Source organism: Chionomys nivalis, chromosome 17 (genome assembly GCF_950005125.1).
Source record: "Chionomys nivalis chromosome 17, mChiNiv1.1, whole genome shotgun sequence".
In the NCBI taxonomy this organism is placed as follows: Eukaryota; Metazoa; Chordata; class Mammalia; order Rodentia; family Cricetidae; genus Chionomys; species Chionomys nivalis.
The window spans coordinates 34,818,176-34,844,867 of NC_080102.1; the positions used below are offsets into that span (position 1 = coordinate 34,818,176).

The following is a 26,692-nucleotide window of genomic DNA, read 5'->3' on the forward strand; positions in this document are numbered from 1 at the left end:
TGAGTAGCCCCGCCTATGTGGATACTTCTGCCTCATGTTTGTGCTCTGTGCTCAGTTCCATCACACAGAACCTCTGAGAAAGCCCAGCGGCTTTCATGGCAGACTCTCTGACTCCCAGACTGGCTCCCATGACCCCTTGCATAGAGGAGCCAAAGCCCACGGCAGACAGGAAATTTGAGTCTACAACAGGTGTGACGACTGTGGAACAAGTCAGCTTTGTTCCACGCTGCATGGGATTTAAACAAGGCTGGACCTCATCGGCCAACCGACCCTTGTGTCAGGACAGGTTCCATTCCACTCATGTGTCCTTGGAGCTTGGTGGCCATCCTCACTCTTGAGAGAAGGACAGCAGGTGATATGGCCTCTCCACACTACTGCTGCCAACACGCTTACTTCCACATTGGGCTGGAGCTTAATCATCCTCCCTTATTGTCCAGATATTTCCTGGTTTATAACAGACAAGAAGCTCAAGTGTTAATACCTAGGGAGCGCTGTGACTTTCTGCTGAGGATACTGAGGCGTTGGCAGAGGTAATGGCTTACACCTCAGGATTCAGAGACTTTCCAAGGTCAAATCAAGTTTCAGCATTAGACACTAGACACTTGTAAACATACTTTCTTGCTGGAAGTTTTCTGGGGTCTCAGTAGTTCAGTTCCCATCATCTACATCATGGGCTTCACAACCTCCTGTAATTCCCTGTTCAGAGGAACTGACAGCCTGTTACGATCTCGGTAGGCACACCACACAAGTGGAGAACAAACAGAAAGCCACTCCCCCCGAACCAATAGGATTATCAAATGTAAAGTTATTTTTGCTGCTCTCTTTCTCCTCACTCCCTTGCTCTGTCTCTTTTCCCTCCATCACCAAGGGTTTAGCCTGACAGTGAGAAATTCACAGTCAGGTGCAGATCGTTAAAATGTCCACAGACAGCTGAGTGACAGCCTGGAAGGGGTCTCAGAGCAGAGCAGAGCAGACAATGAACCAGAACATTAATACAGTCCTGAACAGAGTCAACCTGGAGCAATAGGACAGTTCACAGATTTGCCTGAAAGAGAGAATTAAGGATGTCAACCTCCAGGTAAACAAGGAGAAACCATCTCACTTGGACATCCTGAAGATAACGCTAAAAGATGGATCACAGACCAGTGACATGACAAAAAATGTCATGCAGCGTGGCTGCCACTCCAGAGGTGGGGATGCTGAAAAGACCTTTGTTCCAGATGCAACTGCAGCCATTGGGAGTGTAGCCTTAATTCAAAGGGAAGTAACCCTGCTTTGGCTTTGGGAGGAAGGGATGATCACCAGCACCACCTAGTGGACCTCAGAGGGGTCTGCAGCCACGGCATCTAGGTACCCTGGTTATTACAACCATCAAGTCCACACCATGGACTCGAACATGCTGGATGCTGTACTAGGTCCCCAAAACGTGGGTCCACCTCTTTCCTGGTCTCCCTTTCTCTAGGGACATCACATAGTAGGGACAGGTGTCTTTCAATTGACTATGTGAAATGGGGCATCTGAAGTCACTCAAGAGGCAAACATCCCAGGTCTGCAAAAACAGGGAAGAGAAGTGCATCCCTTGTTCACAGCTCTGGGTGGACACAGGGAAACAGAAGAGGCGCTCACTGCCCCCAGCCCTGAGTCTAACCAACCACCTGATTTTGAGAAGAAGCCTATATGTCTTTGCTCAGATGACACAGCAGAGCCCAAATCACAAGTGCCAACTTCCAGGAGGGTCGTAGAGGAACTGTATGCAGAGGATGGCCTGTAACCCACAATTACCCTATTTCCACAACAAAGTGCAGATAACTCTCCTCAGTTTGACACATATATGCAGGTCAGGGATGGCAGGTGTATCTACGGAGGGACACAGTAGCTCTGATTCCAGTTCAGACAGGATCTAGTGATTGACACAGAGCCTGTGGCTCACCTTCAAAACTACTGCTGAACCCTGAGGATGGTGCCAGTGAGCTTTAAAGAGAGAGGGGATCCAGCTTCAATGGTGCCCACATAGGAATGGGAGGAGAGAAAGGAGGGTCCATGAGAGTCACTCCCCCTCCCCCTGCAGTTCCTCATAGTGGGGCAAGGTCACCACTCACTCCTTAGTCGCCAGAGAGACGGTTGGCCGGCGTCCCTGTCAGGCCATTATGTTTAAAATATCTCAAAATGTGGTCCTAGTCTCCACCTCCTTTGCTGTCGTAGATGAAGGGCGATAGGGCCGCTGCTATTGATGCAAGCTAGTCAACGTATTCCAAAGCCAGTCCCCACATGAGTGAGCCCACAAGTGTTATAAGTAAACGGACAGCTGACAGATCTATTGGACTATCCACGGAGTGTATACACTCACTCCACCTGGAGAAGCTGTTTTTGCAGAGCTATGGGACAAGCTTTGGATAAGTCACTGTTAATTCTGTAAAAATCTTATGAACTCATGACATTTCTCCCTTCTATAGTATCCCTGCAGTGTATGAACCTACTTTTCCTGTATGGTAACTGGATACCTCCTCTCACACTGTGAAGCCATGGCGTGAAAAGGATTCAGTCAAGTCCTTTTCTCATAGCCAAAATATACATAAAAATGCTCCCCACAAACTTTCTTTATTGACAGTAGTCACTGATAAGAAAGGAGCCTCATACAGCAGGCAATGTGTCTGCTCCAACAGCCGACTCGGGAAGGTGGAATCTACTGTCTCCTGCTCTGACGTAACAGACTGCTAATATTCTGAATTTACCCTCCACCTTGGTTTCAACTAACATGAGATCATAGCCCAGGAAATTAACTGTTTGTACAGGAAAAAGTTCTGAGTCTCTAAAACTAGCTTCAGAGAGAAAAATTCTCACCTGGGTACCAAACTTTTGCAGTGGCACATGAGAGTTTACCACAGGCTGTCAGTGTTAAAAATGGGCCTGGCATCCTGGGTGTCAGTGAGACAGATGTTAGCATTCAGGCACCTGTACTGGCCTTGTGGTCCTGACAGGATCCGTCCTCACTGCAGTCACTAAGAGCTCCTCCTGTGCACATCTGCTGTGTTCCCCTGTAAAAGGTGGGCCTGCTCACTCCCCCCCCCCCGTGTGTGTCTCTTCTGCTGCTCCTGTCCCCAGAGGCTGGTCTCCCCTTTCCCCTTCCCCTTCCTCCCATTCCCTTTCCCCCAACAAACACCCTCCATGTGGGCTCTGTGCCATGGCATCTTTCTCACTCTCGCTGCTTTTGAAAATTACAACACTGGGAAATTCTGCACTGAGAAGTCACGTCCTGCAATGAGGCTCACACAGGAGGTTTACTGGAAGAGGAGGGAGAAAGGGGAGAGCGGGGCAGAGGGGGGCAGGAATGGGGCAAGACTGGTCCCTGTGGACGAGAGTGGTGAAAGATAGAGAGACATACAGGGGAGACAGAGAGAGAGAGACAGAGAGAGAGACAGACAAGAGACAGACAGAGACACACAGAGAGAGAGAGAGACAGACAGAGACAGACAGACAGACAGAGAGACAGACAGAGAGAGACAGAGAGAGAGACAGAGAGGGGAGAGAGAGAAAGAGAGACAGAGAGACACAGACAGAGAGACAGAGAGACAGACAGAGACAGATAGAGAAACAGAGAGAGACAGAGAGGGGAGAAAGAGAGAGACAGAGAGAGACAGTCAGAGACAGACAGAGAAACAGAGAGAGACAGAGAGGGGAGAAAGAGAGAGACAGAGAGAGACAGTCAGAGACAGACAGAGAAACAGAGAGAGACAGAGAGACGGTAGGTGGGCAAGGCCCACCGTTTAAAGTGAATGTAGCAGATGTGCACAGGAGGAGCTCTTAGTGGCTGCACCTGAGGACGGATCCTGTCAGGACCCCAAGGGCAGGCCAGTGCAGATGCCTGAATACTAACGACAAGAGCAGCCACTTTCTGGCTCTGGTGAATGTCACCATTATCCTGCTCAGGACACAAACTCTCCCTCTAATCCCTGGAGGTCACCAGGATTCCTGCTTCCCTTGACCTCACATCATCCATAGCTTCTCATTAAAGACTATGGCAGGTGGGATTCCAACACTTCCTGTCCATTCCTCTGTCCCACGCTGCCTCCTGTTACATGGTTGACTGTTTCATCCATTTTTCCTGAGCAGTAACTGATGTTTATTCATCCCAAGTCTATAGAGCATCAGGCAGACAGACTCAGGTGACCTGAGACATTGTCTAGGCCAGCACCCCATTCCCAGCTCTGGAAGAAGCTGAGGCTCATGGACTGAGCCTCCTCCTTCCTTCCAATTTTAGATAACCTCAGTATCTTTTATAAATGATATTTAATTTCATTTATTAACTCAGTGTGTGCATGAGTTTTGGAGGGAATGAGTGGGTGCCACGGCGGGTTTAGGGGTGTGAGAGAACATCTTGAGGTGTCGGTGCTTACCTTCCACAACAGGGGTCCCCCAGGATCAGGTTCACATCTCCAGGTTTGGAGGAAAGTAACTTCATCCTTTGAGCCATCCTGCCAGACCCAAACCATGTCTTCAGACCCCAAGGGGTTGTGCACTACACACCACAAACTGTTTGGCTTCTGATAAAATCTGTTTGCACTCACGGGCCCTGAATGCGCTGCTGTGGAAAAGCTGAGCAGTAAAGAATCAAGCCGCACAGAGGGCTGTGGAGCTCAGGGCTGATTTCAGTGTCTGGCCTGGACCCAGCCAGAGCTTGGCAAAGTCCAGCCCAGACCGGGGTTTTCTCACTGTTTTTATGGGCTGAACAACAGTGTTGAATTCATACCCTGCACGGCCACCTGCAGAGGGCGCTTAGAGAGGAAATCCAGTGCAGTCAGGCAGGCCTTCAGGAGCCGGGCTGACAGGGTTCCAGCAGTTTCTGCCATGCCTGTTTGAATAGATAGCTTTCCTAAGTGTTAGCCGTTTCAAAGTCAGCCGGAGTGAAGGTACAGTTGGGTTTCAGGTGAAGCAACAAGAACACAGGTCTGAGGTGAGCACTTTATCCTAAGTATGTTAGAAGTGGAGTTTTAATTCTACATAATCCCAGAGCCCTTGAGGAGGAATTGTTATTTAAGCTTCCGTGTGTACATAGTAGGTTGACTGCACCAGGTGCCCATTAAAGGTGATAAATGCGTAACACGTGTTTCTTTCTCTCCTTTACCACCACTGTCCCAGCACTGCGCATGTGGATCCATTTTAATTTCATTGGTCCCTTAGGTGCCCTGACCCCTGCCAAGGGTTCCACCCTCTCTGCCGTCATCACCACTACCACCCTCAACACCAACACCACCACTGTCACCATCCAGAGGTCACTTTCCAATGGGCAAAGCATAGGTTGGTGACATACAGGACACCCTCAGACACCTGAACTGAACACAGACCCCTCCAGGGGCAGCCGCTGCAGGCACAGTCCTGCTGTCTGTCACTGGTGTTCAGCAGGGACAACCTGGTCACAGCTCCTCCTCTGCGTTGTCCTTTCTTCACCCTGTCCATCTCCCCTGTCCCTTTCTGGGTCCTCTACTCATCTCTGAGGCTCACTGGTCTCTGTCCATAGCCTTTCTTTTGCTAAGAGCACTTCTAACACCTGAGATACATTTTTACATCCTAGAAATTCACTTTAATTTCTTTCTAAATGTATCTCTATTTTCAAAATATGCTGCTACCTACTAGAATACTTTCACCACCCATGAGGTAATGCTGTATCTATGAGAAGTGACCATGGGCGGTGTCAGTTCTCACCGACACCCACCATGCTTGTTTGTCTCTTTCGTAAAGGAAGGTGTGTCCCTGGTGGGCAGAACTTTGGAGGTGAAGTGGCCCTGGACTGGAAGCTGCAGGGAGCTCTCTGGGCACTGGACACCTAAAGTGGTCATTCATTCAAAGGGCTATGGTGCAGTAGATTTGAGAGTCCTGAGAGCCTGGAAGAGTGCAGTGACAAAGGCACAGGCTCTTCAAGTAATCTGTCCTAAGGACCACACTGATGGAGTCAGGAGAGAGGGCAGGGTTCAAGGTCAAGGATGTGGTGAGCTCTGGCGCTGGCTCCTGAGAGTTTGTTCAGGGACAGAATCTGAGCCCTGGCACAGTGTTCACTATCACACGGGCACATGGGCTCAACAGTAGAGAGGACTCCATGAACTTTGACACTGAGGAGCAAGTTGCTAGGCAGCTCATGATGCAGATAGATTTCTTCCCCATGTTCATCCAGTACTCAGTTCTCTTACCACTCTGCACCCCCAGGGAGATGGCTTTGCCCACATCCAGCTGTCCCTTAGCCAGACATCCCTTCCAAGGAAGGACAGAGGGACTGTGTGACCCAAGAATGTTGCTCTAACAGACAAGACCCAGGAAGTACACAGGTCAGCTCTCTGTCCCAGGTGTCCAGAACTTGGGAAGAAGGCCACTTGAGTGGTAAGGAAGGAGGGGACATTGCTCACTGCTGCAGCCTCAGGGTGCTTCTGTGGCCAGAAGGGGAGTGTGAGATCAAGAAGGAAAATGGTTCTTGTATAAATTTCAAATATTCTTGTTAATCCACAATAAAGAAAACAGTTTTTAAAAGAGGAGATGATAGAAATCTGGAGACAATTATCAGCTTAATGTAGTCAACAATCTAGAAAACACATGATATCATTTTCATAAACACAAAGCATGACCAGGTCGGTGTTTACAGTGTTTACTAATTAATTCTTCACATATTATTGAGCAAGTGTAGCTTTCGTGTGCATCTTAGCAGATCTCATCCAAATAAATAGATTTTAAACTTCAGTAGGAATTAAGCCTTGTGATTTCTCCAAGAGTCTGCTTACAGAGAGCAGAGCTCACCAGCCATATCCTGTCACCTCTCCTTCCTGTAGAGCGCACGGCTGGCACATAGGACCAAGAACCTGTGATGACCCTGCAGATGGTGTCCCCAGCATCCCTTCCTTTCCACTCTCTGAGCATTCCACCAAAATCTCCATCACTCCATGTGACCAAGCCATGAACAAAGAAATGGGGTTCACACCCAGAGTCTGATTGTAAGATTGGGAAATAATTGGAAAAACACAGAATGAGGCAGAACTAGGAAGAAGGAAAAGGTCTCTATGCAAGCATTCAGAAAGCAGTGGGAAAGTTGGCAGCTCAGGGAACTGTGAGGATGGTGAGCCTCTGTTAGGAGCAGTGTGGTGAGTGTGACTGAGGAGCAGCCATGCTGTGCCTTAGTCAGGCCTTGGATGCGCTCCCCAGCTTGGGAGCATGGTCCTTATGCGGGATGCTAGAGGCTGTTAGATCTAAGAGGAAGGTGGAGTCTAGTGAGAGGTAACAAGCCTGTCCCATCTGTGTTCTGGTTTCCTTTTTCTTAATGTGGCCTCACCTCTACCAAGCACTACCACCATCGCAGTATTGTTATAAAGGGGATACATTCAAATCCATCAAGTGTTCATGGCTCTGTCCAGCACACCCCACCCTCAGTCCTCTGAGCTGCACCGAAGAAGATGTCACTGAGTCAGGCTGTCATGAACCCGGATGAGCTCCTGCAACTTCTGCTCCAGTTCCTGAGCCTTCTGCCGCAGCTTTGCAGCAAACTCTGCACCCTCCAGCAAATGCTTTGTTTCTTCTATGATGCTAATTATATCTAGTGCTAGGGAGTGACATGCAGTGGCTGCAGCACAGATCCGGTCGTTTTTGGTCATTGCCAGAGCAGTGCCTCCAAAGGCTTTCTTCACCTCTTTTGTGCTTTTGGCTGACAGCTTCCCTGTAGTCATTAGACGCTTAGCTTTATTTGCTAGGCGAGGGCTGGCTTTTTCCAGCTTGATGGCATTAATGTTCTTCTTTATGTCATCCACATTCATAACAAATTGCTTAGATACAGAAACAAGCCGGGAGGTGATCTTCTCCAACGATTCTGTAATGTCCTTCTCAGTGTTGTTGCTTTTAATGTCATTCTCAGTGACGTTGCTACTTGTCAGAAGCTGTCTGGCTTCAGCTTCTACTGACGCTGTGCTTACCTTTTCCACAAGGGTTGTGGAAACACTCGTCACAGCTGCTGCTGCCCCAAGCCCCAAGCCTGTGGCAGAAAGTCCCAGACTGACTCCTGCTGACACAGGTGCCAGAGCGAGACCAAGGATCGTCAGGACTCCAGACACAGCACCGGTGGACTTGGCCACCACTTGTGTGATGGTGCAGTCCCTGTGCACCTTGTCAATCTTGTCTGCAAGGGCGTGGAGCTTCCCGATGCTCTCCTCAAGCTCCTGTTTCATCTGAGGATAAACTTCCAGAAACCTTTCCTTCTCACGTGAGGCATCTTTCACTTTCCTGTAAAGGGAGAGACCAACTAACAGAGTGAGGAAGAGAGTTTGGAAAGATCTGTCCTGTGGCAATCAGAGCATCTGCTGGGAGTGAAATGGAGGAGAGTCCTACAGCTGTATAATGTCGTTCTTTCATTGATGAGCAGGTTGGATCCACCACACAACGTTTAATTGTTAAGGACACAATGAGTTAAAAACCATATTACTGTGTCCTTTAAATTTTTTATTTTATTTGTTTGAGTGTTTTGCCTGCAGGTGTGTGTGTGTACCATCTGCAGTCCTGGTGTCATGGAGGGCAGAAGAAGAAATTGGATCACTAGACCCAGAGTTACAGATAGTTGTGAGCCATCATGAGGATGCTGAGAACTGGATGTCAGCCACCTGGAGGAGCAGCCAGGGCTCTTAACTCCTGAGTCATCTCTAGTCACTTACCACACATTTTTATTGCTAGACATTTAATAAATATGGCCTCCCCTGAAGGCCAATGTCATCACTACCAACATACTTCTCTGTAGGAACTCTTAAACACAAAGAAGTGAGGTTAGAGAAAAAAAAACAACAACTGTATTTTAGGAAAGTTAGTGTTCTCCAAAGAGTAAACTTTTCCCAATAAAAAACTTCCTCTTGGCATCAGCTACTAGGAACTGACCTGTCTACCCTACAGTGACCTGCTGGAGAGGAATGTCCACATTTGCTCGGGGACTTGTGACTCGAGAGTCTGCTAATTGCACACCCCTGAGAGAGAAACCATGCACAGGTATTCTTTGAAGCTGATGTCTCTTTGCTCTGCAGCTGTGTGAACACCTAAGCTGGTGGGGCCGCTCACAGCTAAGACCCTTCCCCCTCAAAACCTAGCACACAAAGTTCCCTTCCAGCTGTGAGCAGAAGATAAAGAACCATGAGTGAATCCCCATTCCCATGTGGGTCCCATCCCCAAGGCACCTCACTGTGCCTGCAAGTGTTTCCACGGCAGTCAGAACTGAAAAAACACAACATGTAGGTTACCTAGCTCTCGCTAGAATGAATTTCCAGCCTGAGAAGGGTGATGTGTGGTGGGATTTTGCTGTCATTTCTGACCTCCAAGGGAACTAGACACTAAAGGCATGGACTCCAGGAGGGAGGGAGACCCCAGATCTCTCATGGGGACTGTGTATGTGATCAAAGCCCAACAAAATTTTGGACACTGAGGCTTATGTGGATAAATATTTTTCCTTGTTCAACTTTATTAAACTATTCTACACTTTTATAGTGTGGCTCGGTCTTGACTTTTCATGCGTTTTCTGCGATGGCTGGTGTTCCCTGCCCAGACCTGTCAAGAATCTTAAGTCAGTTGTGAGACTGCCCTACTTTTGATACTCAATACTCAATCAAGTTCCTGTGTTTAACTTTTGCTATCTTAGTCTTGACCTCCCTCAGGAAGAATCCCATGAGGTCAGCTTCACAGTGCCCATGCTCACTGCTAACTACTGCCCCTCACTCAGCTTGTCTGCCAGAGTCCCCAGCTGAATGAATATCCAGAAGTGTTCTGTCTCTTCCCCTTAGGGCAGCAGTCCTGAACAGCTCCTTCCTGACTGCTAACTCATGTCAGAACACGGCTTCTCTACCAAGGCATCTTTCTTGGTGTGTGTCACCCTGTGTGAGCTCTCACGTGACTGTGGCGTGTCTTGAGGACAGCAGACAATTCTCCCTTAATATCTAGATGCCCCCTTAGGATGTGGCTAATTTTGTAAAGCGTTTGCCATACAAACACGTGGACCTGAGTTCTGTGTTCCAGAGTCCACATAGAAAAGCTAGGTGGAATTCTTTCTATCTGGCTACTGTTACCTTAATACCCAACCCACACAACAATGCCAAATGAAAGAGTCTCCATGTAGAACACTGATGCAAAAACTTCACAAAATATTGGCATACTCAATCGTAGAACACTTAAAAATATCATTCATCATGAAGAAAAATTCATCTCTTACTTGATGTTTCAATGTAAGAAAGTCTGTCAATGCAATCTACAATATAAACAGACTGAAAGAAAAACACCACATGATCATCTTCTTAGATGCTGAAAAAAGCCTTTGGCAAAATCCACCCCCTTTCATGATAAAGGTTTTACAAAGATCACGGATACAAGAAACATACCTAAATATAATATAAACAATCAACAACAAGCCGACAGCCAACATCAAATTAAATGGAGAGAAACTGGACAAACCAGCTCTTTCTACAAGTTGTTTTCCGAATCCGTCTATGGTCGGCAGGAGCTGCAGGGCCACTGTGCTCCATGTGTCCCAGAGATACTCAACCACAGACTCAATGAAGCCTTTCCTCTCTAGATGGGAAGGAAAAGGAATTTGGTTAGAGGAGCATGCTGGAGAGCTTGAGCGGCTTCAGGAGCTAGGTTTTAAAATGTGTTCCTGAGCATGTCCCTTCAGGTATAATCTGGTGTCACTTTTGGTAGGGACTGAGTTGTGTCCCTTAACTCATTTGTTAAAGCTCTATCCCCAGGTGACTGTATTTGGAGATAGATAAGGAAGCAAGTGAGGTTGTGAGTGAGGTCCCTGACCCAGAGTGTTAGTGTCCTCACAGCAGCCAGAAGAAGCGCCCTCCCTCCATTTCCTCTTTCTCTGTCTGCCCCACCCGCCCCTTTCTCCCTTTCCCTGACTCTCTTCTCTCCAGACACACAAGAGAGACCATGGGCTAGAACAATCCCTCTGCCAACCTGAAAGAGAGTGCCTCCCCCAGAACCAATCTGCCACACTTTGATTGTGGTTGCTGGATTCCAGAACAGTGAGAGAAGAGGTCTTTTCTCTTTAAACCACCTACCCAGTGTCACTTTGTAATGGCATCCTGAGAGGACAGATATACCAAGGAGATGTCATGGTGTTTTAGAGACACGTATGGGTTTCAGCTCAGAACAGTTAGAAAGTGAGACTCTCATCCCCAGGAAGAGGGAGAGTCCAGTGATGGCATCCATCTACTGTGTGCCTGGGGCCCAGTCCTTGAATGTGATGTTTTCCCTTGATTTTTATTTCTACAGGAAGATTTGCCTGCTTGCATTCATGTCTTTGCACCATGTGTGTCTGGCGACCAAAGAGGGCCTTGTTCCCCTCGAGCCGCAGTTACAGCCTGCTGTGAACCTGGTGTGGGTGTTGGGAACTGAGCCCATGTCTTATGAAAGAGCAGTAAGTGCTCTTAACCACTGAGCCACTCTCTAGCCCCAAACTTGACTTTCCTCACTGGAATGATTAGTTCTTATTCTTTAGTTTCAATCCACTGGGTTAACAAATATCTGGGAGATCAGTAGCCTGTCTCTCGGTGGGGTGTTAGGGAGTTCCCAGATATAATAGATCCTAAGTTCTCTGAGTGTGTGAGTGGTTCAAAGATTGAGGTGGGGCACCTTGGGAAGTAGAGTCTGGCTGGGGTCAGGAGAGCAGCTGGGATGTGTCTTTGGGGCTGATTGCCGTCTTGTCTTGGCCCTTTCACGTCACTGCTTTTGTGTGTCATGATGTGGGCTGCCCACCCTGCCTCCCTTCCAGGATGGACCAAAATATGCAATATTGTAAGTGAGATAATCTGCTTTCATTATTTACAACAATGACAAAAGTGAGTGACGTCAGCTTTAACAACTAACTTGTACAGAATAAATGAGTGAGTGGTCTCAGAGCCAATAGAAGAATTTTACAAGCAAATACAGGCCGGCATGGTGGTGCACACCTTGAATCCCAGCACTCGGGAGGAGAGGCAGGTGGGTCTCTGTGAGTTCAAGGCCAGGCTGGTCCACACAGGGAGTTCCAGGAGAGGTAGAGCTACAAAGTGAGACTCTGTATTGAGAAATAAGTGAAAAAAGAAAAACAAACAAAACATTAAAAAGAATTGGATTTGGCAATACCAGGCAAAGAAGACAGGAAGAGTGAGTATTTGTGGATTATTCCATGTATATACATATGCACACACACACACACACATATCTGCCAACACTCTACTAACTCAGAATTTAAATTTTTTTTTTTTTCCTTTGGTTTTTCGAGACAGGGTTTCTCTGTGGCTTTGGAGCCTGTCCTGGAACTAGCTCTGTAGACCAGGCTGGTCTCGAACTCACAGAGATCCGCCTGCCTCTGCCTCCCGAGTGCTGGGATTAAAGGCGTGCGCCACCATCGCCCGGCCTAGAATTTAAATTTTTAACAATAATTTTAAGTGATTTTTGAATATTCATTTTCAATTGTCCCATTGTAATTGTATGTATGTATGAAACACAGTATGATATTTCATGATAAATTAAAATTTTATCATTTACTTTAGAATGTTCAAAATAGGGCCAGAGAGATGGCTCAGCAGTTAAGGGCACTGGCTGTTCTTCCAGAGGTACCGGGTTCAATTCCCATCACCCACAGTCACCTCACAAACTGTCTGTAACTCCAGCACCAGGGATCCAACACCCTCACACAGACATACATGCAGGAAAAAGACAAATTTACATAAAATTAAAATAAACAAATCATTAACAAAGATTGTTCAAAAGTCAATTCTCACTATCACTACCTGCTCAGAAACATTCAATTAGTTACTATTAAACATCAAGTTAGCTAGCATTTCTTTTTTTGGTTTTTTTGAAACAGGTTTTCTTGTGTAACAGCCCTTGCTATCCTAAAACTTGCCCTGTAGAGCAGGCTGGCTTTGAACTCACAGAGATCCACCTGCCTCTCTGTTTCCTGATTGCTGGGATTAAAGGCGTGGGCCACCACCACCCGGCCCTAGTCAGCATTTCTAATGTGTGATAAATGGAATCCTGAGGGCTGGAGAGATGGCTCAGAGGTTAAGAGCACTGCCTGCTCTTCCAGAGGTCCTGAGTTCAATTCCCAGCAACCACATGGTGGCTTACAGCCATCTAGAATGAGATCTGGTGCCCTCTTCTGGCATGCAAGCATACATGGAAGGAATGTTGTATACATACTAAATAAATAAATCTAAAAAAAAAAAAAAAAAACTTAAATGGAATCCTGAAATGATGGTGCAATCCCATAAACAGGACATTGCAGATGAGGCAGGATTGTGAGTTTGCAGTCAGCTTGGGCAACATAGCAAGACTTTTTGAGTGACAGGAAAGAGAGAGGGAGGAGGGAGAGAGAGGGGTAGGGAGAAAAGGAGAATGAAGAAGGGAGGAGGCATACGGGGCAGTTCCAGCAGTAAAGGCGTTCATTCTCGACCAGCAGCAGAACACGTGAACTTCCCGTTAAAGGAGACCAACATCGTAATGGCTGCAAATCTTCTCAGGTCACTGGAGGTCAGTTCCTGCCCACGCGATGGAGGTTATGGTATTAAAGAGAAGGGAGTGAGGACGAGCTATTTTGTAACATACCTGGAGGGTGTGCCTCTTACGGTTGAAAATGACATTTCAAGGACACACTACTGAGATCAAGTGTCAGTAAAGACTCCTGCTGTGATGGACATGCTAAGATCGGCAGCATACGGGGGTCACTGGTTGGTGGAACCCTCCATGGTGACCCTGGTTGCCTCGTGTGTCAGGGTTTGGCTCCCCAGCACCTGCCCAGGCTTTCCAGGCCTCCCCATTTAGTAGAAGGGAATACTTACCCTGTGAACTCCATGTGCTCTGTATCCTTCCTCATGGATCCTTGAGCCTCCTGCATGCTCTAAGTGCCCCACATCTAAGCTTTCCTCCCTTCTTTATTCTATTGCATGATTTCTCTGTTATTAACGACTATTTATTGTCCAAAGTGCAGAGTTTTGAAATGCCATTTCATTCAAGTTTATCATGTATGTTGGCTGTATTCACTCTCTACCTTTTCCTGTTACTAGTCTGCCTTTGGATAATAGTTCCCCTCTACTTTTACACTGTGTGTGTGTGTGTGTGTATGTGCGTGTGTGTGTGTGTTCTAGGTTCCACATTTGAAAGAAGCAGTCAACATTTGTCTTTAAATCTGACTTATTTTGCTCAACAGGATGCCCCGCAGTTCCACCATTTTCCTGCAGATGGCACACGTTCATTCATCTTTATTTATGTCTGAATAAAATTCTACCATTGTGTGCACCACATTGTCTCTATGCATCTGTTAATGTGCAGGATTGCTCTTCCCATGTCTCAGTTACTGTGAATCACACTGTGATGGCCATGAAGGCTCCAGCTCCTCTCTAACACGCATGGAGACTCTTTGGGGAGTACACCCTTGGCTGGGATAACTTGGTCTCACTGAAGTTCTGTTTTCATTATTTGACGAATCTCCATGAGGATTTCCAAATTGCCCAAAAGAACTTACATTCCTATGAAGAGCACACATCCCTCTCTCCCACTGTTTGTCGCTTATTTCCTGACCATGTACACAGCTCTGTAGTTTTTTCTATCTCATTCTTTAACACGACTGTTTTGCAGTGTGGGTTGGCCAAGCTGAGCAAATGTCTTGACTGCCTAAGCGGCAGTAAGCGACAGAGGTGAGGGAAGAAGACAGAGAGCACAGGGCTCAGGACACTAGTGTGGAACCAGGGCTGGTGTAGGGGGCTGTTCCTGGGCTTAGGGCTGCTCCTGGGTAGAGTCACTTCTGAGTGGACCTTTCTTGTTGTTGTTATTGTTCTTTCTGGTCTTATGTTTCAACTTCAATTTTTTACATGACAAAAGAAAAACCAGGCCTGCCTTGAGACCAGCACATTGCGGAAACAAGCTCTGGTCCTGGCTGTGTAGGGCAGGTGCCCTGACACAGCTTGGGGATGGGGATTAGGTCCGCTGGAATTAATGGGGTTCAGGGAGAGGCTGCAGCAGGCTTTGGTCGGCCTGGACACATGGGGACACTTGGCCCTGAATAGGTAATAGGAGGTGAGAATCTCCAGGTAACATATATGGACTGTGGGCAAGGTCTCTCTGGATGTAGTAACTTCCTGATGAGGCATTTAGAACAGGTGGGTGTCTGAGTTGGTGCAGGGTGGGCTCCTCCTCAGGGACAGTGCCACAGGGTCAGCTGAGAGGGGGCCACCAAGAAAGGGCTGGAGCTGCCTCCCATCTTCACATTCCCTGCCTCCTGCTCCCTCCATTCCTCCCTCCTTGGCTTCCATTTTTCAGACTGGGTATAGCTGAAGTACCTCCTGAGAATGCATCCCAAGAGAAGATGAGGATGTGGGGCTGCTCTATCCTGAACTGGGGGGCTCTCTGCTCCCCCTTGGGGTTCTCCTTCTGCATCTTTGACTCCTCAGCAGGCCCCAGCAGGGAGGCCCTGGAGTCCTAGGCCATGAGCAGCAGTAGAGAACAGACTGATTACCTGTGGAGCCCATGACAGCTGTGGGTCTTGGTGTCACTCACGGGATCCTGAGAGATTTCCTTACAGCTCACCGGGTGTCCAGTCTACAGGAGGAAATAACAACCTGTGGGATAGAATGGGGACAGCTGCTGTGACCAGGGATCTGCTGACCCACAGATCATTCGATGTTGACTGCCAAGGGCCAAAAGAAAGTGACTCAAAGCATGTCTACTCCCCAGACTCTGTGACTGCTATTTAAGAAGTCTGCCTTGTGGCTCCAGCCCTGCTGCCCTCTCTCCAGGCAAGGAAGAGGACTAATGGCATGCTGGGGACAGTGCAGAAGGTGTCAGCTGAGGAGAAACAAAGCCCCTGAACACAGAATGAAAGATGGAGAGGAATGTATTGGTAGCCACCTTTGGGTTGCTCCCAGTACCCTGTAAGTATTGATCATGAGTCTTTCTTTCTTTCTTCCTTTCTTTCTTCGTTTTTTTTTTTTTTTTTTTTTTTTTTTGTGTTTTGGCACAGGGATTCTCCATGTAGCCTTGGCTGCTCTGGAACCCACTTGTAGACCAGGCTGGCTTCTAACTCACTGAGTTCCATATACCTGTGTGTTGTTGGTTTCTTACTCCTTTGGGGGACTGCCACTCAGCTACCAAGTAAATCACACATGGAGGCTTATTCTTACTTATAAATGACCAGCCTTAGCTTGTCTTTTTTTTTTTTCAGCTCTTCTTAACTTAAATTAACCTATCACTCTTTTGCCTCTTGGCTTTTTCCATTCTCTTTCTTCGGTAAATCTTACTCTTATTTCATGGTTTGCTTTGTATCTGGATGTCTGGCCCACAAAGAGTAATAAAAAACCTCACAACATTTTTGCAAACTCGTGTGGTCTATGCTTCCATATGGCCTGAGAAAGCTGAAAAAGGGGAGGATACTGCTTCTTTCAGGGTTTCTATGGGGGCCATATAGCGGTGGCACACACATTAAATCCCAGCACTTGGGAGGCAGAGACAGTGGAATCTCTGTGCCTTTGAAGCCAGCCTGGTCTACAGAGCTAGTTCTAGGACATGGTCCAAAACTACAGAGAAACCCTGTCTTGAAAAATAACAACAATAAAGAAAGAGTTTGTATGAGATAGTGAAACCTTAAGCAGCTAATACGTTAAGTAGGAACAAATTTAAAAAGTAAAGATGTCAGAGCAGGCCTGCGGTAGTGAACTCCATAGGAGCAGGACCAAGTCAGTGACCTAGGACAGGGCAGGCCCGAGGTAGTGAACTCCATAGAAGCAAGTCTGAGCCAGTGACCTAGGTCAAATCAGGACTGAGTCAGCAAACTCCAACAGAGCAGGACTGAGCCAGGAACCTAGGCCAGAATAGGTCTGAGGCAGCGAACTCCAAAAGGGCAGGACTGAGGCAGCGACCTGGGACAAAGCGGGCTTGGGACAGCGAATGCTACAGGAGCAGGAGTTGAACAAACCAGGGTCATTTGTGGAGGCACGATTGGGCCAGAGCAGACCTGAGACAACAAACTTCACAGGAGCAGGTACAGGGAAGCAACCAGTGAGTGAATGGGCCAAAACCAGAGACTGGTGCAGGTGTAGACATGAATCTGGGACCTTTGAGGGACTAGACCTGAGCCAGGACCCCTGTGGGTCTGGGTGTGAGTCTGGGACCTTGCAGGGAGTAGGCCTGAGACAGGTCCTCTGTGGGTTTGGGCACACTCGAGTCTCGGACCTCTGAAGGAGTAGATCAGAACCAGAGACGTTTACAGGACCAACCCCAAGCCAGGGACCCTGCAGGAGCAGATCTAGATCAGGGACTTTTACAGAAACAGATCTGAGCCAATAACCTAGTCTAGAGCAGGCCTGAGACAGCAAACTCCATGGGAGTGGAGCAAAGCCCAGGAGTGCTGAGCACCCTCCAGGAATAAGGAGTGACCAATGGGGTAACTAGAACTGTGGCACTGAGTGTAGCATGAGGAACAACTATCTGAGCCTTGGATTCACTGGCACCTAGAAGATCAATCATCAGAATCACAGACAGTCATGACCACACCCATTAGAGGAAAAGATAAGTACACAAGGTAAGAACACACACAACACCACAAAGAACAACACACTACCAGTAAAATCTAGAGAGCATACTACAACAAGACTTGAACAACCAAATATAGATGAAGCAGAAGAAAATGAATTAAAAATAACTTCAGGAGAATGTTTGAGACTCTTCAAGAGGAAATGAGAAATTCCCTCAAAGAAATAGAGGAAAAGACAAACAAAAAATTGGAAGAAATCAGCAAATCCTTTAAGGAAAACCAAGAATAAACAATCAAACATATGAAAGAAACTATTTGAGACTTGAAAACTGAAATAGAGACAATAAAGAAAACACAAGCCGAGGGAATTATAGAAACAGAAATTATGAGAAAATGATCAGGAAGCACAAATGCAAACATAAACAGCAGAATACAAAGGATGGAAGAGAGAATCTCGAGCACTGAAGATACAAAAGAGAAAATAGACTCATCAGTCAAAGGAAACATTAAATCTAACAAAAGCTTAACCCAAAATATCCAGGAAATATGGGACACCATGAAAAGACCAAATCTAAAAATAATAGGTATAGAAGAAGGAGAAGTTCGACTCAAAGCCACAGAAAATATATTTAACAAAACCATAGAAGAAAACTTTCCAAACCTAAAGAAAGATATGCCTATGAAGATATAAGAAGGGTACGGAACACCAAACAGGCTTGGAAAAAAAATGTCCCGTTGCCACTTAATCAAAACACTAAACATACAGAATAAAGAAAGAATATTAAGAGCTGTGAAGGGAAAAGGCTAAGTATCATATAAAGGTAGACATATCAGAATTACACCTGATTTCTCATTGGAGACAATGAAAGCCAGAAGGTCGTGGTCAAGCATTATGCAGACAATGAGAGACCACAGATGCCACCCCAGACTATTATACCCAGCAAAACTTTCAATCACCATAGACGCACAAAACATGATATTCCATGACAAAACCAGATTTAACCAATAGCTATACACAAACCCAACCCTACTAAACACTAGAAGGAAAACTCCATCCCAAGGAAGTTGGCTACATCAACAAAAACACAATTGATGGTCAAATCCCAAAGAAGGGGAAAACACACAATTTAACATCACCAACAAGGAAAAGTAAATTAACAGGAGATAGCAATCACTGGTCATTAATAGCACTTAATACAAATGGACTCAACTCAACCGTAAAATGATACAGGCTAACAGATTGGATACGAAAATAGAATCCATCCTTCTTCAGCATACAGAAACACACCTCAACCGCAGGAGACAGACATCGCCTCAGCGTAAACGGTTGGGAAAAATTTTCCAATCAAATGGACCTAAGAAACAAGCTGGTGTAGCTATCCCAATGTCTAACAAAATAGACTTCAAACTAAAATCAATCAAAAGAGACAAAGAGGGCTGGAGAGATGGCTCAGAGGTTAAGAGCATTGCCTGCTCTTCCAAAGGTCCTGAATTCAATTCCCAGCAACCACATGGTGGCTCACAACCATCTGTAATGAGGTGTGGTGCCCTCTTCTGGCCAGCAGGCATACACACAGAATATTGTATACATAATAAATAAATAAATATTTAAAAAAAAAGAGACAAAGAAGGACATTTCATATTAGTCACAGGAAAAATCCATCAAGAGGAAATCTTAATACTGAACATCTATGCCCCAAATACAAGGGCACAGTCATATGTAAAAGAAACACTTCTAATGTTTAAATCATACATTAAACCCCACACACTAATAGTGGGAGACTTCAACACTGCACTCTAACCACTGGACATAAAAATGAACAGAGAAACAAGGTAACTAACAGATGTTATGACTCAAATGGACTTAACAGACACTATAGAATATTCCATCCAAACACAAAAGAATATACCTTCTTCTCAGCAACTCATGGAACCTCCTCAAAAATTGACCTCATACTTGGTAACAAAAAACTCAACAAATACAAAAAATTGGAATAACCCCATGTATCTTATCAGATTACCATGGCTTAAAATTAGAATTCAACAGTATTACTAATTCCAGAAAGCCCATAAATACACATGGAAATTAAACAATGCTCACCTGAATCATCAATGGGTCAAGGAAGAAATAAAGGGAGAAATTAAAGACTTCCTATAATTTAACGAAAATGACCACATAGCATACCCAGATTTATGGGACACAACGAAAGCAGTGTTAACAGGAAAGTTCATAGTACTAAATGTCTACATGAAGAAGCTGGAAAAATCCCACACCAGTGAATTAACAGAACATTTAAAAACTTTAGAGCAAAAAGAAGCAAACTCACCCAAGAGAATTAGACGGCAGGAAATAATCAAATTGAGAGCTGAAGTCAACAAAATAGAAACAAAGAAAACAATACAAAGAATCAATGAGACAAAGAGCTGGTTCTTTGAGAAAATCAACAAAATAGACAAACCTTTATCCAAACTAACAAAAAGGCAGAGAGAGAATATCCCCATTAACAAAATAAGAAATGAAAAAGGGGACATAACAACAGACCTGGAGGAAATACAGAGAATCATCAGGTCATATTTCAAAAACCTGTACTCCACAAAATTGGAACACTTACAGGAAATATACACTTTCTGGATAAATATCACTTACCAAAATTAAATCAAAACCAGATAAGCAAATTAAACAGATCTATAACTGCTGAAGAAATAGAAACAGTCATCAAAATCTCCCAACCACAAAAAGCCCAGGACCAGGTGGTTTCAGCTCAGAATCCTACAAGACTTTCAAAGAAGAACTAATACCAATACTCCTCAAATTATTCCACACACTAGAAAGAGAAGGAATATTGCCAAACTCTTTTTATGAGGCTACAATTACACTGATACCCAAGCCACATAAAAACATTACTAAGAAATAGAATTACAGACCTTCTCACTCATGAACATTGATGCAAAAATACTAAATAAAATTCTGGCAAATCAAATCCAAGAACACATCAGAACCATTATCCACCATGATCAAGTTGTCTTCATCCCAGAGATGCAGGGATGGTTTAACATACGAAAATCTGTCAACGTAATCCACCACAAAAACAAACTGAGAAATGAAAAAAAACCACATGATCATCTCATTAGATGCCAAAAAGACTTTCGAAAAAAATACAACATCCCTTCATGATAAAAGTCTTGGAGAGAGCAGGGATACAAGGAACATACCTAAACATAATAAAGGCAATACACAGCAAGCTAACAGCCAACATCAAACTAAATGGAGAGAAACTCCCAATGATTCCACTGAAATCAGGAACAAGACAAGGTTGTTCACTCTCCCCATATCTATTCAATATAGTTCTTGAGGTCCTAGCTAGAGCAGAAAGACAACAAAAGGAGATAAAGGAAATACAAATTGGAAAAGAAGTCAAACTCTCACTGTTTGCTGATGATACGATAGTTTATATAAGTGATCCCAAAAATTCTACCAAGGAACTTCTACAACTCCTAAACACTTTCAGAAATGTAACAGGATACAAGATTAACTCAAAAAGATTATAGGCTGAGAAAGAAATCAGAGAAACATCACCCTTCACAATAGCCACAAGTAGCATAAAATATCTCAGAGTAACTCTAACCAAACAAGTGGAAGACTTGTATAACAAGAACATGAAATCTTTGAAGAAAGAAATTGAAGAAGACACCAGAAAGTGGAAAGATCTCCCATGCTCTTGGGTAGGTGAATTAACATAGCAAAGGTGGCAATCTTCCAAAAGCAATTTACAGAATCAATGCAATGTCCATCAAAATCCCAGCAAAATTCTTCACAGACCTTGAAAGAACAGTACTCAAATTCATGTGGAAAAGCAAAAATCCCAGGATAGCCAAAACAATCCTGTACAATAAAAGAACTTCTGGAGTCACCACAACTCCGCACTTCAAACTCGACTGCAGAGCTACAGTACTGAAAACAGTCTGGTACTGGCATAAGAACAGACAGGAGGACCAATGGAACTGAATCAAAGACCCAGATATCAATCCACACACTTTCGAACACCTGATTTTTGACAAAGAAGCAAAAATATCAAATAGAAAAAAGGAAGCATATTTAACAAATGGTGCTGTCATAACTGGATATCAACATGTAGAAGAATACAAATAGATCCATATCTATCATGCACAAAATTCAAGTCCAAATGGATCAAAGACCTCAACCAAAGCCAGCCACACCGAACCTTATAGAAGAGAAAGTGGGAAGTACACTCGATTGCATTGGCACAGGAGACCTCTTCCTAAATATAACCCCAGTAGCCCAGACACTGCGAGATACAATTAATAAAAGGGACCTCCTGAAACCGAAAAGCTTCTGTAAAGCAAAGGACATGGTCAAGAAGACAAAACGACAGCCTACAGAATGGGAAAAGATCTTCACCAACCCACCTCATCGAACAGAGGGCTGATCTCCAATATATACAAAGAACTCGAGAAATTGTCATCATACAGACCTAAACAGAGAACTCTCCACAGAGGAATCTAAAATGGCTGAAAGACACTTAAGGAAATGTTCAACATCCTTAGTCATCAAAGAAATGCAAATCAAAACAACTCTGAGATTCCATCTTACACCTGTAAGAATGGCCAAGATCAAAAACACTCATGACAACTTATGCCGGAGAGTTGTGGGGTAAAGGGAACACTTCTGCATTGCTGGTGGGGATGCAAGAAGGTACAGCCCCTTTGGATGTCAGTGATGCGATTTCTCAGAAAATTAGAAAACAACCTTTCCCAAGACCCAGCAATACCGCTTTTGGGTATCTCTCCAAAGGATGCTCAATCGTGCCACAAGGACATGCGCTCAACTATGTTCATAGCAGCATTGTTTGTCATAGCCAGAACCTGGAAACAACCTAAATGCCATTCGACTGAAGAATGGATAAGGAAAACGTGGTACATTTACACAATGGAGTTCTACACAGCAGAAAAAAATAACAATATCTTGAATTTTGCAGGCAAATGGATGGAGCTAGAAAACATCATTTTGAGTGAGGTAACCCAGACTCAGAAGGACAATTGTCATATGTCCTCACTCATAAGTGGTATTTAAACATAAAACAAATAAAAGCAGCCTACAAATCACAATCCCTGAGAACCTAGACAACAATGAGTACCCTAAGAGAGATCTAATCTACATGGGAAGTAGAAAATGACAAAATCTCCTGAGTAAATTTGAAGCATGGGGACCATGGGATAGGGTTGAACAAGAGGGGAGAGGCATGGAGGTGAGCAGAGAAAAATGTAGAGCTCAATAAAATCAATAAAATTTAAAAAAAAAAAAGTAAAAATGCCAGACACAGTTGAAGTAGGTGTGGCCATGATGGAGGAAGTGCGTCACTAGGGGTGGACCTTGAGGCTTCACAAGCTCAGGGCAAGCCAGTGTGTGTCTCTCTCTCCTGCTACCTGGGGATCTGAATGTAGAATTCTCACCTATAAAAGCACCAGGTCTGCCTCCATGCCACCATGCCCATGAAATGAATTGGAATTTGAGAGCTCTAGAAAGGGTCAATGCAGTTCTTGATCACCTGCATATGACCAGGCTTGGGTTTTTGTCTTAGTTTTCTTAACCTGAAAAGAGGAAAGATCCAATTGTTAAAGGCCATGGTGGGAGGATCCAGGTCAAAGGCTGTGTGTTTGAGAGATCAAAGGGCAGAGCCAAGAGAGGGGCCAGTTATGTGCCTGTACAAGCAGAGAATATTCTAGAAACTTTGGAATTATTAAAAATCACATTTCCCCTGAAAGTCAGAATCAGCTGAGTAACATCGTGCACAGTACTTTCCCTCTCAGAATCTCTTTTTCGTCAGATAAACAGAGTTAGGACTGTTTGCTCTGCTCACCCCTAGCAGGCACTGCTCTCCTTGGGTAGCTGGATTGCTGGCACACATGGCGCAGAGGCCATGGAAAAGTGGGTACCAGGAAGAAGGAGCTTGTCTCTGATGCTGGAGATGCTCAGAGGGAAGAAGCCGGGCCCCAAATCCTGGATCCCAGATCAGTCAAGGACTCAGGGTGTAGATAGTTAAAATATAAACTATTTTCACTTTAACTAATTTAAACAACATCCCACACAGCGCACATAAACACAGGCACATACACTTCCCAGTCAGCTCGACGAAACTATGTTTCAAACTTTGTACCATAAGCTTTCAAAAGTGTTTCTTGCCTAACACTTAATTTCTGTGTCTTGGTGGCAGTGCACTCCCTGGGGTTAGTGGACTTTGGTAGACATGTGTGATGGCTAGTCTTGGTTGGCAACTTAACTACATCTGGAATTAAATTAAACCCAAATGTTGGACACACCTGTGAAGGGATTTTCTTAATTTGTTGTGGCAATGCTCACTTCTAAGTCAGATATTTAAGGTGGGAAGATGCATCTTTAATACAGACCTATTGAGGAAGGAAGCCCTGACTCTAATCTAAGGCACGCCTTCTGCTGAAAGCCTATATAAGGTCATGAAAGAAGAAGTTGTTGATCTCTGACTCCTTGGTTTCGCCTCATTAACAAGTCCATTCCTTCACAAGGGTCAGGTTCCGGACCTTGACCTTTCTCAGAGGTCCTAGCCTGTGGCAGTCCCTCCTGCTAATCCCCTCGAGCAACATCCATTTTTTCAGGCCCACCCTAGCCTTTTCCTCCCCATAAGACGCCTGCATCCTCCACCCACTGAGATCTCCCAGGCCTCCTCTTTCTCGCAGGCTTCTGCATTTCCTCTGTGAACTGAACACAGTGTTTTCCTGGGCCCCTCTCTCCATTAGTCTTGGTTCAGCACCAGTGTCAGCCATGTTCTGAGTAGTAGCCCAATAATGGTTCCAGATCCATCTAAGTGGGTACTGTCCTGTAGAGCCCACAGTGCCCCTGATCTGGGCTCTGGGAGATCTATTGGACACAGAGTCGCCAATTTCTGAGGACTTGGCATCAATAAAGGATAACAAGTGCTTGCTTTTTAATTATCCTCTCTGTCCTCCTTGCCTCTTCTTATCCTCCAATGTTTCTAGAACATTCTCCTCTTCGACGGGCACAGGGGACTAAAACCCCTCCCTCAACACACACCTGAAGTCTGATCTTTGACCTTGTGATTAACACACAGCTCAGTGAGCAGTTTACCTGATTGTTCACATTTTCCCTTCCTGCCCCAACACTGACGCCCTTCCCCAGCTAATACACAGGGAACCATTTCTCTCTCTTCCATCCCCTACAGACTGGACAGAGCTCAGGGGATGTCCAGGGGACGCAGGCCTGTGACCCACCTGCTCATCCCCTTCACAGATTCCTCAGCAAAAGCCACTTTCTAGGTCCTCAGTTTCCCCACGGCATGGCAGAGATACACACTCAGAGACAGTTGGTGGCTCAGTCTCCGGGCTTCCTGTATCTCCAAGTCAGCATTTGTCCCCAGCTGGTCTAGGCAGCCATAGTCCTGGTCCACCGTCAGATGCTCTCAAGGACCAGCAAGTTCTGAGTCTCCTGCCCTCCTCCACATCCTTCAGTTTCTCCATTTCCCCAGCTGCTGGACACCCAGAATCAGCTTTCTGTCAGGAGTCTGCTGTCTGGACCCTTAGGCATCCTAGCCCCTGAGCTGAGCCCCAGACCACATGCTGACCCCATCTGAGGGTTTGTTCATCCTTTCTTGTGTTTAGTGCAGAGAGAAAGAGCCCCATGCCAACCTGGCTGAACTCTGGTCTGGCGATGATGCCCGAGTTCCCTGGGTTCATCCCTACAATGACGCAATTATCCCTCTTTCCCCAGGTAAAACTGTGAGGATGAGGAGGCAGAGCAGCCTAGGAGGCTCAGCTTACCAAGGAGTCTCTGCAGGGATGAGTTTGTCCAGGACCCAGATGGCCTAGGCTGTGTAGATCTGGTCACGGCTGCACATAAGTCAGAAGGAGCAGCAGCCTCTGGCCTGACGGACCCAGCTGGGAAATGGAAAGCGAAAGTCTCCTGAGCAGCAGCCTCTGGCTGATGGATCTAGCTGGGAAATGGAAAGCGAAAGTCTCGCCTGGGCAGCTCTGATCCAATCTACACACTGGAATGGACACTTGGAGGGTGCCACCCACGGCCCATCCACCATACTGAGTCAACAGAGTGACCTCAGCTTAACACTCCCAATTCTGCTCTGGCCAACCCCATCTCTGGTATGCTCCCCACAGCGGTAAGACATACCAGCACAAACTAGGGACCCCTCCACAGATCACCCCTAGTCCCTTCCTGCTTTGGCAAGGCTCCCCAGTGTGTAACACGAGGGCCAGGCTGCTTGTTTGTTGGGGTTTCTGTCCCGCATGGTACCCCACAACTGTTTAGCCCCAAAGAAAATCACACATAGGTCTCCATAAATTACAAGCTGATTGGCCCATTAGCTCTAGCCTCTCACTGGCTAACTCTCATATCTTGATTAACCCATTTTTCTGATCTGTGTTAGCCATGTGGCTCAATACCTTTTTCAGTGGGGCAGATCACATCCTGCTGTTTCAGTGATATGGGCAGGAGTGGGAGGAATCAACTTCCTCCTTCCCCTCTTGTTCTCATTGTACCATTTCTACTTCCTGTCTGGTTTTCCCGCCTATACTTTCTGCCTGGCCAATCAGCGTTTATTTAAAACATGATTGACAGAATACAGACAATTCTCCTGCATCATCCTTCCCATCCCCTATTGCACTTCAGCAGAATGTCCCTCCCTGTCCCAGATATTTGATGAGGACAGCGATCCTGATGGTGGCAGGCATAGTGCATAGCGACCCCCTGCCAATGTGGATACTTCTGCCACAGATTGGATCCCATGACCCCTTGCATAGAGGAGCCAAAGCCCACTGCAGACAGGAAATTTGAGTCAACAACAGGTGTGACGACTGTGGAACAAGTCAGCTTTGTTCCATGCTGCATGGGATTTAAACAAGGCTGGACCTCATTGGCCAACCGACCCTTGTGTCAGGACAGGTTCCATTCCACTCATGTGTCCTTGGAGCTTGGTGGCCATCCTCACTTTTGAGAGAAGGACAGCAGTTGATATGGCCTCTCCACACTACTGCTGCCAACACACTTACTTCCACATCGGGCTGGAGCTTAATCATCCTCCCTTATTGTCCAGACCTTTCCTGGTTTATAACAGACAGGAAGCTCATGTGTTAATACCCAGGGAGCGCCGTGGCTTT

At 45.7% G+C, this 26,692-nt stretch overlaps 1 protein-coding gene across 3 annotated transcripts; it reads right to left on the minus strand.

Moving 5' to 3' along the window:
* Positions 1-6,565: 6,565 nt before the first annotated feature.
* Positions 6,566-26,016, minus strand: LOC130888698 (apolipoprotein L3-like). Of its 3 annotated transcripts, none has more exons than XM_057791978.1 (5): positions 25,979-26,016; positions 25,343-25,459; positions 15,500-15,602; positions 10,377-10,566; positions 6,566-8,250 (listed from the first exon to the last, which is right to left on the minus strand). In XM_057791978.1, exons 3-5 carry the CDS (start codon positions 15,510-15,512, stop codon positions 7,434-7,436), a joined length of 1,020 nt encoding a protein of 339 aa, XP_057647961.1. In that variant the 5' UTR covers positions 15,513-15,602; positions 25,343-25,459; positions 25,979-26,016; the 3' UTR covers positions 6,566-7,433. The 3 variants fall into 3 exon arrangements, with proteins under 3 accessions (XP_057647961.1, XP_057647960.1, XP_057647962.1); XM_057791977.1 differs by having other exon boundaries at positions 25,343-25,515; positions 25,979-26,013; XM_057791979.1 differs by lacking the exons at positions 25,343-25,459; positions 25,979-26,016 and adding an exon at positions 22,985-23,111.
* Positions 26,017-26,692: the final 676 nt, after the last annotated feature.

Bases quoted from the DNA above. Each gene is read 5' to 3' on its own strand.
- LOC130888698 (XM_057791978.1), bottom strand. The intron at 8,251-10,376 runs GTATGTTTCTTG...CTCCCTTTACAG, and splicing joins ATTGTTTATATTATATTTAG to GAAAGTGAAAGATGCCTCAC.